General features: G+C 49.7%; 1 protein-coding gene across 2 annotated transcripts in view; it reads right to left on the bottom strand.

Annotated features, from left to right (window-relative positions):
* KIF22 (kinesin family member 22) overlaps positions 1-15,473 on the bottom strand; it is a 157,828-nt gene that overhangs the window by 68,042 nt on the left and 74,313 nt on the right. For both annotated transcript variants that reach the window (XM_086950588.1, XM_086950589.1), the window contains exon 4: positions 602-759. In XM_086950588.1, the coding sequence (XP_086806714.1) occupies positions 602-759 (158 nt within the window). The remainder of the gene's footprint in view (positions 1-601; positions 760-15,473) is intronic.

Genomic DNA, 15,473 nt, shown 5'->3' with positions numbered 1-15,473 from the left:
AGACTGTCCTTTGACATCTTGTTTTTTTCAAGAACCTTTGCCGCTCTGAAGTCCTTATCGAAGGATCCTACGTCTGCTTTTGCTTGGATGCAGCTACGGTCGCCGAATGGTGCGACGCCTAGGATCCCTTTTGTGGTGTAGAGTGATTGAGACTCCGAGACTCTTATAGTCGAGTAATAATTTTTGCCCCAGTGCCAGTATCACAAGATTTGAAGACACTTTCGGGAGGCAGGAGAGGGCTATTTGGAATTAAGAGCATAATAAAGTACACAATATTTTATATTCCAGCATATTTGTGTAGTCCGATTAACTCACCACCCCCTCAGAAAGTTAAAAGTAGAATAACTTGTTACTGCAGGTGGGACACTGCATACCAAACCTTCATCCTTGTAGCATGCTCTAGGATTACAAAGATTATATAACTGCACACAAGGGCAGTAAAGATACCAGATAGGGACCCACTTTGTTCAGAGATTTAAAAACAAAAAAACCCAAAAAACCTTCAAATGCTTCTTTTGCTTTTGTTACATTTTCATCTTATACAACCAACGCACCTCCAGGCCATGTGGTACCTCAGGCCACTGTTCAAAAGATTACTCACCTTCTCTTGGTAGATTTCCAGATAAGACATGGTGACTTTGAAATTCCATGGGGCGCCAGAGGAACTGTTCTCTGAACGAGTCATCTGAAACAAGTCCTTCACTGCACGGGGGATGATGCCAGGCTGCTCTGGACTTCCGAGCATGGTGTGAGTTTTACCTGTGAGGAAACCACAATACACAGTAAGGACATGTCATCACAGACCTTGACATACAACAAGGTAAAGCATGGATGTTCAATTTCAGACTAAAGCAGTCTTGCTGCAGGGGAAATTGGACTGCTTACTGTGGTGAGAAACTTTCAGAGAACTTTTTATTCAGGTTTTAAAAAAAATTAATCCAAGAGGTAACGGCGCTATAGGCAGCACCTAATGAGGACTAACAGTACTGCAGATATTACAACGTTCAAATATTTGGCAGTATATAACTAGTCTAAGACATTGGCACGCTAGATAACTTTGTACCACAACGTAGCTGCTCCCAGTTTAGTGTCGCTAGTGCAGTTTTAGTTTGAGAGTGCAGGCCTCTTACAAAAAGTGAAGGACTGGTCTCACACACCACCTAGTGTCATGCTTCATCATAGACTAGTCCTCGCCCTCTAAAAACTTGGTTTGATAGAGGGCGGGCATACACCTGACAACAGGGATGCACTTCTAAGAGACAATAATATCCCCATTACACCGATCACCTTATTTTAAACAACCATATAGATTCCAGCACTATTCAATTTAAGCGGACACCTTTAATGGCCTTTTAACTCCTTATTTTCTCCCATGGGCCCCCACTTAGTTTAGAAGTGCATCCCTGTCGTCAGGTGTATGCCCGCCCTCTATCAAACCAAGTTTTTAGAGGGAGAGGACTGGTCTATGATGAAGCAGGACACCAGGTGGGGTGGGAGGCCAGTCCTTCACTTTTTGCGAGATGCCTGCACTCAAAAACTAACTACACTAGCGAAACTACACTGGGAGCGGCGACATTGTGGTACATAGTTTATGTTGGAGGCTGCAGAGTCCCAGCACCCCGTGCCTCTGGTTCCCTCACCCCAGATTTAGTGGTTTCACAAGCTAGATAATTTAACTAGGCAGGACTGTTCGATTAAGAGGTCGGAAACCTGCCCGGAGACATTGTTCCAGACCAAAACGGGAATGAGATTTAAAGGACAGCAAGACTTGATTGTTGACTGTGGCACTCTTGAAATACAAGTATCATCAGCAAGTTAGTCAGAAAAGGCATCTTAATTTTTAGGGCAAAAGCTAAAGTATTTCACCCTGTGATCACGCAGTTGGAGCACAATGCTGCCTTTAACATTACAGGAGGAGGAGACTGGTTAAGTCTCTTGCAAACTGAGGTTTCTGTGGTCTATCAAAGCAGTATGCAAGTATTAGTTAGGACAGCAGGTCACAAGTTAAGGAGTGGGAGGCAGAGTGTAACTTTAAATAAGAGATTAGTACCTTGCTGTATGGTACTTTCTGCTCAATGAGTACTTACGGTACAAAGCACACAGATATTTCCATGATTTGGAGCAGCTTGTTACAGAAGGGTGGTTAGAAAGCAAAGCATGGTGTGTGCCAGGATTGAGGGGAGCATTGGTATTGCAGTGGTGGAGAAAACAATTGCTATGTAAGAGCAAGGTTTAAAGTAGTTGTCAAGGAGTTTTGAACCTCCTTTTGTTGAGGGTTACTTCCAGTAAATAGTCATTGATCTTACCAACAGGATAGCAGCAGAACTGAGTAACTTTTCTCAAGAGCTAAAGACTTATTGGGTGTAAGCAGGATTTCTAGGAGTAGAAAACTGTACAAAGGTGGTCACACTGCTCAAATTGTTGATTGTTTGTAAACAGGTGGTCCGTGGGAAATGACAATAAGTAAGGGACATCAGCTTACTAACTGTCCACCAGGCTGCCCTCAGAAAGCTTAACAGCAGGTACCCTAAAAAGCTTTATTTCTAATATCTTTCCAAAGCTGTTTGGGATGCCACAATCCCAAGATACTCAGATTGGAGAGAACAAGGTTTATTTTTTTGTCCATAATGTCAGCTTTAGGAAATGAAGCATTCAATGAAGCCACAAGGTTCCGGTTCAGTCAAGAAAGAGTAAGAAATAAGTTACTTACATATAACTGCAGTTATCCAGTATTGGTATCTTTCATAGATTCACATGCCTGAATAATTCCCCACCGTAGTGGGTGTAGGAAGGTGGATACCAGACTATGGTTACCCCAGATTTTTTGCCTAGTGTTTAGCTGGTTTTCGACTTAGTTGGCCTGGGATCCTGCTAATCAGGGCCCCAGGCTATCTGCTCTCACTGTAAAATGGACTCCATGTACGTTAGGTACATCTCAAATTGGATATTGGGTCACCTCATGAGCCCCTGTATAGTGTACCATAGGTACCCAGGGCATAGGTGCATCCAAGGCCTACAGCATGTATTATGCCACCCCTGGCTGGCCATTCACATTGACACAACTGGCTGATCACTCAGCTGGGGTAAGGTCGTGTATTCACTCCTTGCTTAGGTATAGTATCCCTATACCTACCATTATATATAGACACATATATACCTCTAAGTCACTCCTATGGCAGGCCTTAATAATCCTGGAGGCAGAGTGCTTGGTTTTATGTGAGATGAGGCTCTAGCATGAGCTGAGCCGTCTGCAGCTTTCAGAACCATGTCCTTATAGCTGTTCAATGATCTAGCCTTAACATACGTGCATTATCCTCGCGGTTGAATGCCAACTTTGGTTTGGCTTTATCAAAACATGTCGTGTAAGGTTTCATACACTTTGGAATACTACCCCCTCGCCAGTTCAGGCGACAGGGGTAGCATTCCACCCTTCTAGAGGGAGAAGACATGTTGTTCCTGTTAATCCCGGTTAAAGTTAACCAGAGCCTCAGCATCACAAAATGGATGCTGCTGCCACAGATACAAGTCTGACCTCCTGCTACTGGGAGTCCTTCCAGCGAGGGAGGCTTGGACAATAGGTTTCCCGTCTTGGGAGGTGCTAGCACCACCCCAGACAGGCTATCGTGTATTGGGGCAGGGAGGGCTGAAAGGAATGAGACACTGCCTGGGGCACACAAGGTGTCCCATGCATAGTCCACTTCAAACCGGTGCTGAGGCCCTCCAGCCCCAGCTCTGGCGTGAAACTGGACAAAGGGGTGTAACCACCATCTTCCCTGGTCCCACCCATCGGAGGGACCTAGCAGGTAAACCAGCCCCTAGATTTGGTATGTAGACTTTAGATTTATCCTGACTGAAAACTTGAAACGAAACTCTGGACCTTCGACATTCTACCTGAAGATAGAAAACTGAAGAATCTCCCTTGTGGTCAAGGAGTGACCACTCTGCACAAGCAGGCACCATCCAGCGATCAACAGCTTGCTTTGTCAACTCTCCCGCTGCTGGAATGCAATTCAGACAATGCGACTGATGACCAGCTCTTATGCTTAATATTGCACATCTCTCCTGAGCATCTAAAGGAGATGGACCACGGAATTTGGGCTATACACATCCAAGACACGAAGAATGAATATACAGTCTGTACACTTTCCAGTCAAAGACGACACACGCTTACCCAGGATACCTCAATATAATAGATCACAGGAGGGTTTGAGGAAATTGCAGTGGAAGTAAGGATTTTGTAAAAGGACATAGTGAAAGAAATATCAGGGAGTTCGTGACAGCACCATACTCCCGGTCTTGGGGGACAGTAATAAGGAGATTCTTGGATGTTTGTAGTCGACCTGTGGGATTAACAAGATAGTGGTTGCAGGTAGGGCGCCGGGTATAGACTGTCCCAGCAGATATTTTCTTGCACGATAAAGAATCATGGGGAAGGTATATTTTGCTACTAGTAAATGCAGTAGCAAAAGTAGCACCTATCCCAGAATCAAGGAACGGTGCGGAAATTATACTTGTTTTTAACACGCATTTGCAATGCAATCGGTCTCACCTTTGGGGGCCTTATATGTATTTAGCTATGCAGCACATTAGCCTGCGTGCTGAAACCTCTACTGTTCTTTAACATGAAGAGAAAGTAAGCACCAAACTGCCTGACACGCCAGGTATGGGAACATATGGAGAGAAATATTGCCCAACGGGGTTGGTGCGAGTTCCGGGTGTAGGGACCCGGTCCAATTAGGTTTGAAAAATCCTTCAGGCACGTAAACAGGAAAGAAACACTCGCACACCAGGGTCCGTGATAACAAAGTGTTGTTATTGGCCAATAACACTGTTATCATCACGGACCCTGGTGTGAGAGTGTTTTTTTCCTGTGGTCTACGTTCCTGAAGGAATGAATATATCTATATCTGAAAGGGTTTCTCAGTGGACACACACATCTACACACACACACATATATATATATATATATATATATATATATACACACACACATACATATTATATACATACATACACACATATATACATACTGCATGGAAAAGTACTTATAAGGTCTCAAAGGCGCGACCTATTGGCTATAAAAAAAGCTTGTTCTAGATTTTCTGCATATTTCCCTATACATTTTACTTTATTTTTCTGCATATTTCTTAAATTTTCCCTTCAGATTACAGCTTTTTCTTGCATTAGTGAGAAATTAGTTGTACTTGTTTTCACAAATTTATTCGCAGATCTACACTGCTCTAAACGAATATCCCAGGAGCGACGGATCTTTTCCACTGCTCACTTCCTCTTCAACTGCCGGCTCTACCAGGAAGTGTTTACGTCATTAATTATGTATGAACTGGGGGAGGAGCTACGCTAGCAAACAAGATGGCTGCTTAGGCTCCCAGCTCCGCCGACCTCCGTATCCTGCCAGATGATCCTGTCGATAATCCTGTTTTTACGCCCGACCTCCGTGTAGATGAACCGATGCACACTCAGATGGTGCAATCCCGAAAACTTAATTGGCTTGATTGACGGAGTTGTGTCGAGTTTAAGTTTGCGGCCTAGTCCAGCAGGAGAGCCGGGGCCTCGAGTTTTGACCCAGTCGGGTTGCAGTTGGAACAACATCGGCCGTGAAAATCAAGCAGGGTCCGGTCTACCGCAGTGGAGGTCTTTATTGCCCGATTTGGACGGCGGTCATTCTGATTGACTAACAGAGGGAGGAGTGACGTGGCACGACAGTAGCTGTGGGTGGAGGTCCCGGTCCGCCACCGCCGGGGCTCAGTGGGTCGGGGTCTTCGTTCGCGGCAGCGGAGTGCAGATTGCTACCACAGAAACCGATCAGTCACCCTCCGACGCAGTCCGTTCCGCTCCTGCTGTTCCCCCGGAGAAACCAGGCTCTCTGGGGGAAGTGAATATGATCGGTACTGAGCGAGGAGAAATTGACCGGACGGAGCGTGAGCCGTCGCTTAAGACAGTATTGGCAGCCATCGGGGCATTTCATTCACATATGGATGCCCTGATTCACAAAATGATTACTGGCCTATCTGAGAAGGTGTGTGTGTGTGGAACCGGACCCTGCTCTACTGCAGGTACTGCTGCCAGCTACGATTTACAAGACTACCATTTTGATTCTGGACGAGGACCCCTTGCGACAAGAGGCGCAGAAGCCCTCGGTCGCTACTCTGGAGAATCCTGAACCCGGTGTTTCAAACGTATTACTACGCCTACCATCATTGCTGACTTTGGGAGAATCGATTGACGTTCCCTTCCCGGAGACTCATGTTGGTGATTGTTCTTGGACTTCTGTTTCATCCTTTCCCTCTTTGGCGACAGTCCCAATGTTTTCTCCACGATGGTACGATCTGTCCATGAGGGAGCGTTTCTGTACTGATGGAGTTCTTGAAGAATGACGGACTTTGATTTGTTGGACTGATTTTTTTCAGACTCTTTCTGCACTTTGATTCTCCTGTAGAAGTAGGGGTTCGTATGATTGTTCGGAAGGGCCAAGGCTGAGATAGATTGACCGGGGTTGGTACTATAGCCTTAATGGATGTGGGATTCGTAACTGTTGGTCTAACACAGGGGTACTCCTAGTACGGCCCGTGGGCCGCTGGCGGCCCGGCAAGCCTTCCCTGGCAGCCCGCGGACCAACCAAACATCGTACCTGTGTTTTAATGTATATATATTTTTTTAAGAGTGTCAGCAAAAACCCCTGTAGCAGCGCGAATCAAGAGACTAATGCTCTGTGGGTTCCGGGGGCGGGCGATTCCGTGGAGCTGCAGGTGCCTACGAGGTGAACAAAGCCTCATTAACATGGGAATGGTCTTTTAAGACCTGTCATTGCTCGGGTGCGGCTGTGTGTGTGTGGAAGCTCTCAGCCCGGGCACACACAGGCAGGATGAGGTGAAGAGGGTGACAGAGGGAGTGGGAGGGAGGAAGAGGGGAGAGACACAGGCACTGAGCGAATCACATGTATTGCATATGCATTATTGATACAAGCTGTCCACAACTATCGTAATCCTACGGATTACGATGTGCTCATACCGGTTTTTCTTGCCTTTAATTAAAAATCAAATAAATACATATATATGTGAAAACACCTTTCCCTTCTGTCTCAACTTTCAACGCCCTGGAGCATCACTCTCGTCATTCCCACATCCAATGCACTATGTTTCTCCCTTCCCTTCTCCCTCACTTTTCCTCTCTTCAGAGTCCGGTGTCTGCTGTGGTCACCAATGCTGCTGAGCTTTGCTGCTCCCGTCAAAGCTGCTCTGAAAGGCTGGGGCTTAGGACAGATACACATCTCCCTCTGCCAGGGAGAGTGGGTGAGAGTGGGTGAGACAGAGGGAGAGAGGGAGGAAGAGGGAGAGGGAGAGAGAGAGGGAGAGACACAGACTGAGAAAGATAGAGAGGTGTGTGTATGTCGGGTCTGGGGGTTCAGTGGACGAAGGCGTCCGCTGCAGGGACCAGTGATCAACCTCATGGTACCAGTTTTTTTTGTTCATAGAGCCCCTCCCCACTGACCCCGCCCCCACCGGTGCAGCCCTCAGCCACAAAGCACACTGTAAATTTGGCCCCTTGAGAGAAAGTTTGTGAGTACCCATGGTCTAACAGGAGGCTGGGCGGTGTATCACAGCTCCCCCTAATGAACAAGTTACTTACCTTCGGTAACGCTTTTTCTGGTAGATACTATATCTGCCTGTGGATTCCTCACCTTGTGAATATCCCCCTTGCGCCAGCAACATTCGGAAATTCTTTTTCGTAGCCTCGCGCCGACGTGGATAGGACGTCACAGAGACACGGCTCCGCTCGCGACTCCGCTGACGTCACCGACGCCTATAACAGGCCCACGCCGGCGTGATGACATCCGTTCCGCCTTTTTTCCGTGCCATCGAGGCACACGGAAGGACCAATGACAGTAGATATATACAAAGCATACACAGTATACAATAGTCAAGGCAAAACACACAGTGTAAAGCAAATGCAGGAAGCAAATGAAACATTTCCTTGACATCAAAACAAATATACATTACAGTACAATAACTCTGGCATAGAAGAGTGGACAACGGGGAGGCGGGTGGGTCAGTGAGGAATCCACAGGCAGATATAGTATCTACCAGAAAAAGCGTTACCGAAGGTAAGTAACTTGTTCTTCTGATAGATACATCTGCCGTGTGGATTCCTCACCTTGTGAATAGAGTCACACAGCAGTCCCCACTCCCGGAGGAGGGTGTCCACTCTTCTAAACCAGGAAATCCTGAAGGACAGAGCGCGCAAAGTGGCCGTCCCTCCTGACTTCCGTATCCAAGCAGTAATGCTTCGCGAAAGTATGGAGGGAAGACCAGGTTGCCGCCCTACAAATGTCCTCCACAGGAACACCTCTAGCCAAAGCAGAGGTAGATGACTTAGCTCTAGTGGAATGAGCTCTAATACCCTCCGGAGGCTCCTTACCGGCCAAAGAGTAGCAGATCTTTATGCACAGAACGATCCATCTTGATAAAGTCCTTTTATGGACCGCTCTTCCCTTCTTGCAGCCAGCAAAGCCAATGAAGAGTTGATCCTCCAAGCGACAGTCTCTAGTTCTGTCCAAATAAAAAGACACCGCCCTCTTAGGGTCCAGACGGTGCAACCTCTCCTCCTCCTTGGAAGGGTGTGGGGGAGGATAAAAGGTAGGGAGGGTAATGGATTGACCAAGGTGGAAAGGAGTCACCACCTTAGGAAGAAAAGCAGCCCTGGTCCTTAGAACCATCCGATCAGCATGTATGGTCAGGAACGGGGGCTTGGAACTAAGAGCTTGAAGCTCACTCACCCTCCTTGCCGAGGTAATTGCAACTAGGAAAACTGCCTTAAAGGTTAAAAGCCTCATAGGACATTTATGAAGAGGCTCAAAGGGAGCGCCCATAAGAAAAGTCAGAACAAGATTCAAGTCCCACTGAGGTACAATAAAAGGGGTAGGAGGAAACTTATTTACAAGACCCTTCAAAAATCTCAAGACAACAGGTGACTTAGAGAGGGCTGATCAGGCAAACAAATAAAAGCTGACAGTGCCGAAAGATAGCCCTTAACTGTGGCAACTGCCAGCCCCTGTTGAGCCAAAGAGAGAGCAAACCGGAGCACATCTGATAAATGGGCTCTCAACGGGTCAATATCATTCTCACCACACCAAACAACAAACCTAGACCATCTATAAGAATAGACAGTCTTAGTGGAGTCACGTCTAGCAGACAAAATGACATCCACCACATCAGGTGTGAGAGAATAGGAAATCAGGTTGACCCGTTCAATCTCCAGGCATGAAGGTGCAATGTCTGGAGGTGGGGGTGTAGAGCCTGCCCCTCCATCTGAGAGAGGAGGTCTGCCCTGAGAGGGAGACGGAGCGGCGGGTGAGAGGAGAGGTGGAGTAGATCTGTATACCACACCCTTCTTGGCCAATCCGGGGCGACCAATATAACTTGGGCCCGGTCTTGGCGAATTTCTCAGAACCCGAGGAATTAAGGGTGTGGGAGGAAACGCGTAAAGGAGTTGACTTCCCCAACACAACTGAAACGCGTCCCCCAAGGCTCCTTGCATCGGATACTGGAGACTGCAGAATGACGGGCAGTGAGCATTCTCGCGAGTGGCAAACAGGTCCACCCGAGGGGTCCCCCACGTCCGAAAGACGTGACGAACCACCTCTGGATGAAGCCTCCACTCGTGGTCGGCAGAGAACTGCCGGCTGAGACTGTCCGCACGTACGTTCAGAACTCCGGCCAGATGATTTGCCATCAGGCAAATCTGGTGGTCCTGAACCCAGGACCAGAGACGCAGAGCCTCTCTGCAGAGACACTGCGACCCCACTCCTCCCTGCTTGTTGATGTACCACATCGCGGTCGTGTTGTCCGTCAGGACTTGGATCGACTGACCGCGAAGGGAAGGGAGGAATGCCTTGAGCGCCAAACGTATCGCCCGCAACTCTAGAAGGTTGATGTGAAGCAACCTTTCCTCTGGAGACCAAAGACCCTTGACCTCCAGATCCCCCAGATGAGCACCCCACCCTAGAGTGGATGCATCCGTAATCACCGTGGCCACCGATGGAGGTAGATGGAAAGGCTTCCCTTGCGACAGGTTGCCTTCCACGCTCCACCAAGACAGATCCGCTGCAGTTTCTCTGGAGATCTTCACCGACTCCCCGAGATCTCCGTTGTGCTGATACCACTGCCTGCGGAGACACCACTGGAGTGCCCTCATGTGCCAGCGTGCATGGTTGACCAGGAGAATGCAAGAAGCCATCAGACCGAGCAGGCGAAGGACCTTCAGGACTGGAACGACCGCTCCAGGGTAAAACAAAGGAATCATTTCCTGTATGTCGCGAATCCTTTGAGGAGGAGGGAATGCACGACAAACAGTAGTGTCCAGTACGGCACCTATGAACAGGTTGCGCTGGGAGGGCACCAGGTGAGACTTGGGTACATTTATCGAAAAACCCAACCTGAACAACAACTGAGTTGTCTCCTGCAGATGATGGAGCACCTTCTCCGACGACTCCGCTTTGATCAGCCAGTCGTCTAGATACGGAAACACAGGTATCCCCGATCTCCTGAGATGAGCTGCCACCATCGCCATCACCTTGGTGAAGACTCGAGGCGCAGTAGTAAGACCAAACGGAAGGACCGCAAACTGGTAGTGCTGCGACCCAACCGTGAAACGGAGATACTTCCTATGCGACTTCAGGATTGGGATGTGGAAATACGCATCCTGCAAGTCGAGCGACACCATCCAGTCTCCTTCCATCAACGCTTGAAAAACCTGAACAAGGGTGAGCATCTTGAATTTCTCCTGCTTCAGATAGAGATTCAAGATCCTGAGGTCCAGGATAGGACGAAGCCTGCCATCCTTCTTGGGGATCAGGAAATACCGGGAGTAGCATCCCTGACCCCTTTCCTGCTCTGGGACCACCTCTATCGCACCCTTTCGTACCAGAGTTAGAACCTCCTCCTGCAGAAGAGACAGATGTTCCTGGGTGCAAAAACCTTGACAAGGAGGGTAAACAGGGGGGAATTCCCGAAAGGGAAGGGCATACCCATTTTCTACAAGATTGAGAACCCAAAGCTCTGACGTAACCGATTCCCAATCCTGTAGAAAATGGGTAAGCCGACCCCCAACCGGACCCACATGATCCTGAATAGCGGATCTAGGGCTGCTTTTCTGCGGCAGGGGGGTTGGAAGAGGTGGAGGAAGAGGAGGGCTGACGTCCACGAGGACGCGCTCTTTGTTTTCCCCTGTACGATCTGTACATTGAATTTTGCTGCTGCTGCTGTTGGCCTTGCCGGAAATTCCGAAAGGAGCGACCAAAGCCCCTGAACCTTCTGCCGGAAGAAGCGCCCCTGATCTGGAGGCCCAAGGACTTCGCTGTTGCCCTGCAATCCTTGAACCGCTCAAGAGCAGTATCCGCCTTTTTCCCAAAGAGACCTGAGCCATCAAAGGGGAGATCAAGCAGAGTCGCATGAACATCAGCCGAAAAGTCCGATGACTTCAACCAGGCAGATCTCCTTGTCGCAACAGCGGTGCCCATAATTCGAGCCACAGAGTCAGCAGTGTCCAGACCACTTTAAATTACCTGGCGGGCAGCCGCCTGGGTGTCATTAATCACCTCCTCAAAATCCTTTCGGTTTGCGTCAGGAATTTTAGGGGCCAGGATACGTAAGGAGTCAATCAGGGCATGAACATACCTCCCCATTAGGCATGTGGCATTAGTTGACTTTAAGGCCATACTAGCCGATGAAAAGGTCTTTTTTGCCACCTGGTCCTGTTTCTTTGCCTCCTTCTCACAAGGAACCTGCGGAAAGGCACTAAGACTCTTCTTTGACCAGGCTCTCCGGCGAAGGATGTGAAGAGAGAAAAGCCGGGTCCTCAGGAGCGGCCCTGTACCTCCTTGCAACACTCTTTGATACCGCAGGAGCAGACATATTTCTTCCAGACTTCCATAATAGGATCAGTCAAGGCATCATTGAATGGAAGTAAAGGCTCAACCACCGAATTTGGAGAATGCAAGACTTCTGTGAGGAGGTTAGACTTGAACTCCACTGTAGGCAGAGTCAATTGAAGAAGCTCAGCAGCTTTTCTCATAACTAGATGGTAAGGCTGGATATCCTTAGATGGAGCGCCTGAGTGCAACTCCCACTCTGGAGAGAAATCAAGGGTCCCAGAATCCGCCAATTCCTCAAAACAGCTCTCCTCTAGTTCACCTTCTTCAACGTCAGACTGAGAGCCCATATAACTGCTCCTCCAGAAGGCGTTGTGCTTCTCTTCTGGATCTCTCCTTAACACGCCTCGCAGCCGGATCCACCAGCGGCTTCGACGGATTCGGGGCCAGCCCGGTATCGAATCCGACGGCACAGAAGAATGCCCTCAAGGATGATCAGGAGCAGGCGACGCCGGAATCGGCGGCGACGACTTCGGCGGAGCCGGGAAATGCCAATGCGACGTCGGAGCCGGCATGTAGGGCATAAACGGAGCCGGAGGATAGGAGTGAGGAACTCCCAGGCTGAATGCCAATGGACCCGTGGGACCCGAAGGCGCACCAGAGGGGTACCATGCCCTTGAGAAGACACCATACATTGCGTTAAGAAACGCAGAAGGGTCCCGGGAGCCCATACGGAAATGCCCTCCCCCATGTTCTCTTTTCTATTTTTAGAACCTAGTTAGTTTGGGCGCCAGGCACACTGCTAGTTGGGGTTAGGCGATAGCCATATGCAGGGGTGCAGGGTGAGGGGATGGGTTTATTGTTTTATTTCTGTTCTCGATCTTATGGTTTTCTTTTCTTCAATCTTCTCTTTAGTCTCTCCCTTAGTAGTAGTATTGGCAAAATATCCTGATTTTGTTTAAATTCCTGTGTCTGGTTGCCATGCTTTTTCTACTATTCATATTTTATGGGTGGGCTCTGAGGGCCTGCGCTTAAATGGTTTGTCGATTGTAATGCTACCAATCCTGCTTCGTACCTACTAGCGCAGACGGTCTCAGCAATTCTTCTGTTGCTTCACGTCTATCCTGTCATTGTACCTGTCCGCCCTATTATTATGTATGAATGTATGGCACCAGATAGGTCTACTCATTTTTTTCTTGTTTTAAAATAATGAAAAGATTTATAAAAAAAAATTATGTATGAACTTTATGATTACACAGCCAAGCATAAATGTATTATGCAATATCTACACCGTAAAGCTGAAGCCTTCCGAGAAAAATATAAGAAACATTTTTAAATTCTCAAATTAAAATAGTCACCACAATGGCAAGCAGTTTGCCAGTGGCCTATTACTTTCCCACTCCCCATCCCTTTATGACCCACAGAAACGGATTGAAAAACAGGATTTGTGTTTTCTTCCCAATTATTGCAAACTTAAGGAGAGGATTCACTGTGTCCCTTGTGCAGCGGTAAGAAGCACAGTCTTCATGCCCTCAGCCTTTCATCCTTCTAAGGCCCGTAAGACCAGTTGCAGTTACGGGTCAGCCGTGGTACCCATTGGCGCCCGAGAGGCGGAGCACGGTCGGGGTAGGGCGGAAAGGGTGTTATGGCGGGAGAAGTGCGGGGAGGGCCAAGGGTTGTTTGTGCGGGTGGCACAGAGCAGTGGTCACCTTCCAAGGAAGCAGGGTATGACACCTGGGTGGGGGGGGGGGGGGGGGGGGGGGGTGGGGAGGGGGACAGTTGGGGCAGAGAGCAGATGCAGTTCCTCTGAGATGTGGGGGAGGTTGTTGGTTTAAGGTGTGGGTGCCGTGAAACATTTGAGGGGTGGCTGAGATGCGTGCTGCCGCGTGGTCATGCAGGGGGTTTGCGGCTGGGCCGTCAGGATTGACGGGCGCGTAGAGATGTGATTTGGAGTGTTGGAGGGTAAAGAGCGGTATACAAGTGCAGGGGACGGTGGGGTGTGGCAACACCCAATGTTTGGCCCGGGTGCCATCTTACAGGCCCAGCAGTAGCGCGCATGCGGGACGGCATTGCCCCCAGCTTGAGGTTTGTCCGGCAGTGGGAGTGAAGCAAGGTGTGGGTTAATGGTGGGGCTGGTGTGTTGGTGCTGGCCTGGTGGAGGTTTGAAATTCGTGGTGGGCATGCTGGGCACGGAGGGAGACAGGACTGCATGAGATGTGTGGGCAGGTGCACATCCTGGGGTTGGAGGACTGTTGTGGTGCTGGTCACGGGCTTGGGCATGGAAGGGGATAGGTCTGGCATGGTTGGGTCCAGTGGGTAGGTGCAAGCTGGATGCAGTGAAGTGGGGAGAGGGGGCGCTGCTGCGGGAGCCTCGGCTTGGTAGTAGTGTATTTGGTGATTGGATGCAGGAGCGGAGTGGCCCTGGGTTCAGAACTGCCGCCGTTGGAGCGGGGGAATAAGGTTTAGATCTCGGCGTGGCTCAACAACATGTATGGGTGCCACCGGACAGACCTTTTAGCGGCACTGCAAGGAGGGGGCGGGGGCTGCACAGGTTCAAATTTGGGTGGATAAGGGGGTGGGGGTGGGGGGGGGGGGAGGGGGGAAGGGGACAATGGGGACGAGGATCGCATGGCCAGAGGAGGCGCAAGGAGGATGGGTACAGGGGGAGGCCTTTAAGGGGGGATTTTTTTCCCAGACTGCCGGAGTCTCAATGGAGGTGAAGGAATTGGGGGGGTGGGGGGGGGGGGGGGGGGGGGGGGGGGGGGGGGGGGGGGGTTTCGGAGCATGATGCCGTGGAGGCAAGGAAGGAGGGTCGGGTTTCAGGGCGATGGGATTAGCATAGTGGGCAAGGCTGGGTAATCCTAAAGTAAGCACATACAAGTTGAACAGGGTTGGACAAGCAGCACGCCGGGGGGCACCAAGTTAGGTAGCGACGGGTCTTTTTGCAGGATAGAGGAGGGCGGTGACCGGGTTGGGGAGGAGGCCGAGCAGGTTTCAGTATGGATTTTCCCTTAGACAGCTGGAAGCAGCTGCTGCAGCTGGGATGGAGCGCAGACAAAACAAAGCAGATTCAAGCTGCAGTTTTGCATCCCTGGCGCTCTGCGAAGAAACTGCAGTTTTGTTGTTGCTGTCCCTGGGTTAAGGAAACGTGTTACCTGGCGGGACAGCGTGTCTGGAGAACCGCGAGTGCCAACGTGCAGTGCATTACTGCTTCGGTTGGGCCGCATACACGCACTAGGCCAAGGAGAGCGGCTAGTCGAGCCGTCAAGGCGCTGGTTACAAGAGTGGGTCAGCCCAACGCACACAAGATGCACTCAGCCCCGGCATAGGATGAGACTTATCCCTGGACCCGAGCAGCGGGAAGGAGGGGAAGGGGGGGGGGGGGGGGGGGGGGGTTTGGGGGTGTCGAGGGAGCCGATGTACAGTGATTCAGTACGGGCCCCTGTGGGAATGCACGTACTGTAAAATGTAAAATGACAGCCTGCTTCATGGCTTCTCTCTACTGTTAAACAGTTTTTGTTCCCCATCTTTGTGTTCAAAGAGGCGGCAGTTTAAGACTTAACCTATTTATTTCTCAACTGTAATC

This window comes from Lissotriton vulgaris, unplaced genomic scaffold (assembly GCF_964263255.1).
Source record: "Lissotriton vulgaris unplaced genomic scaffold, aLisVul1.2 SCAFFOLD_1510, whole genome shotgun sequence".
Taxonomy (NCBI): Eukaryota; Metazoa; Chordata; class Amphibia; order Caudata; family Salamandridae; genus Lissotriton; species Lissotriton vulgaris.
This window is presented reverse-complemented; position numbering and strand designations above follow the sequence as displayed.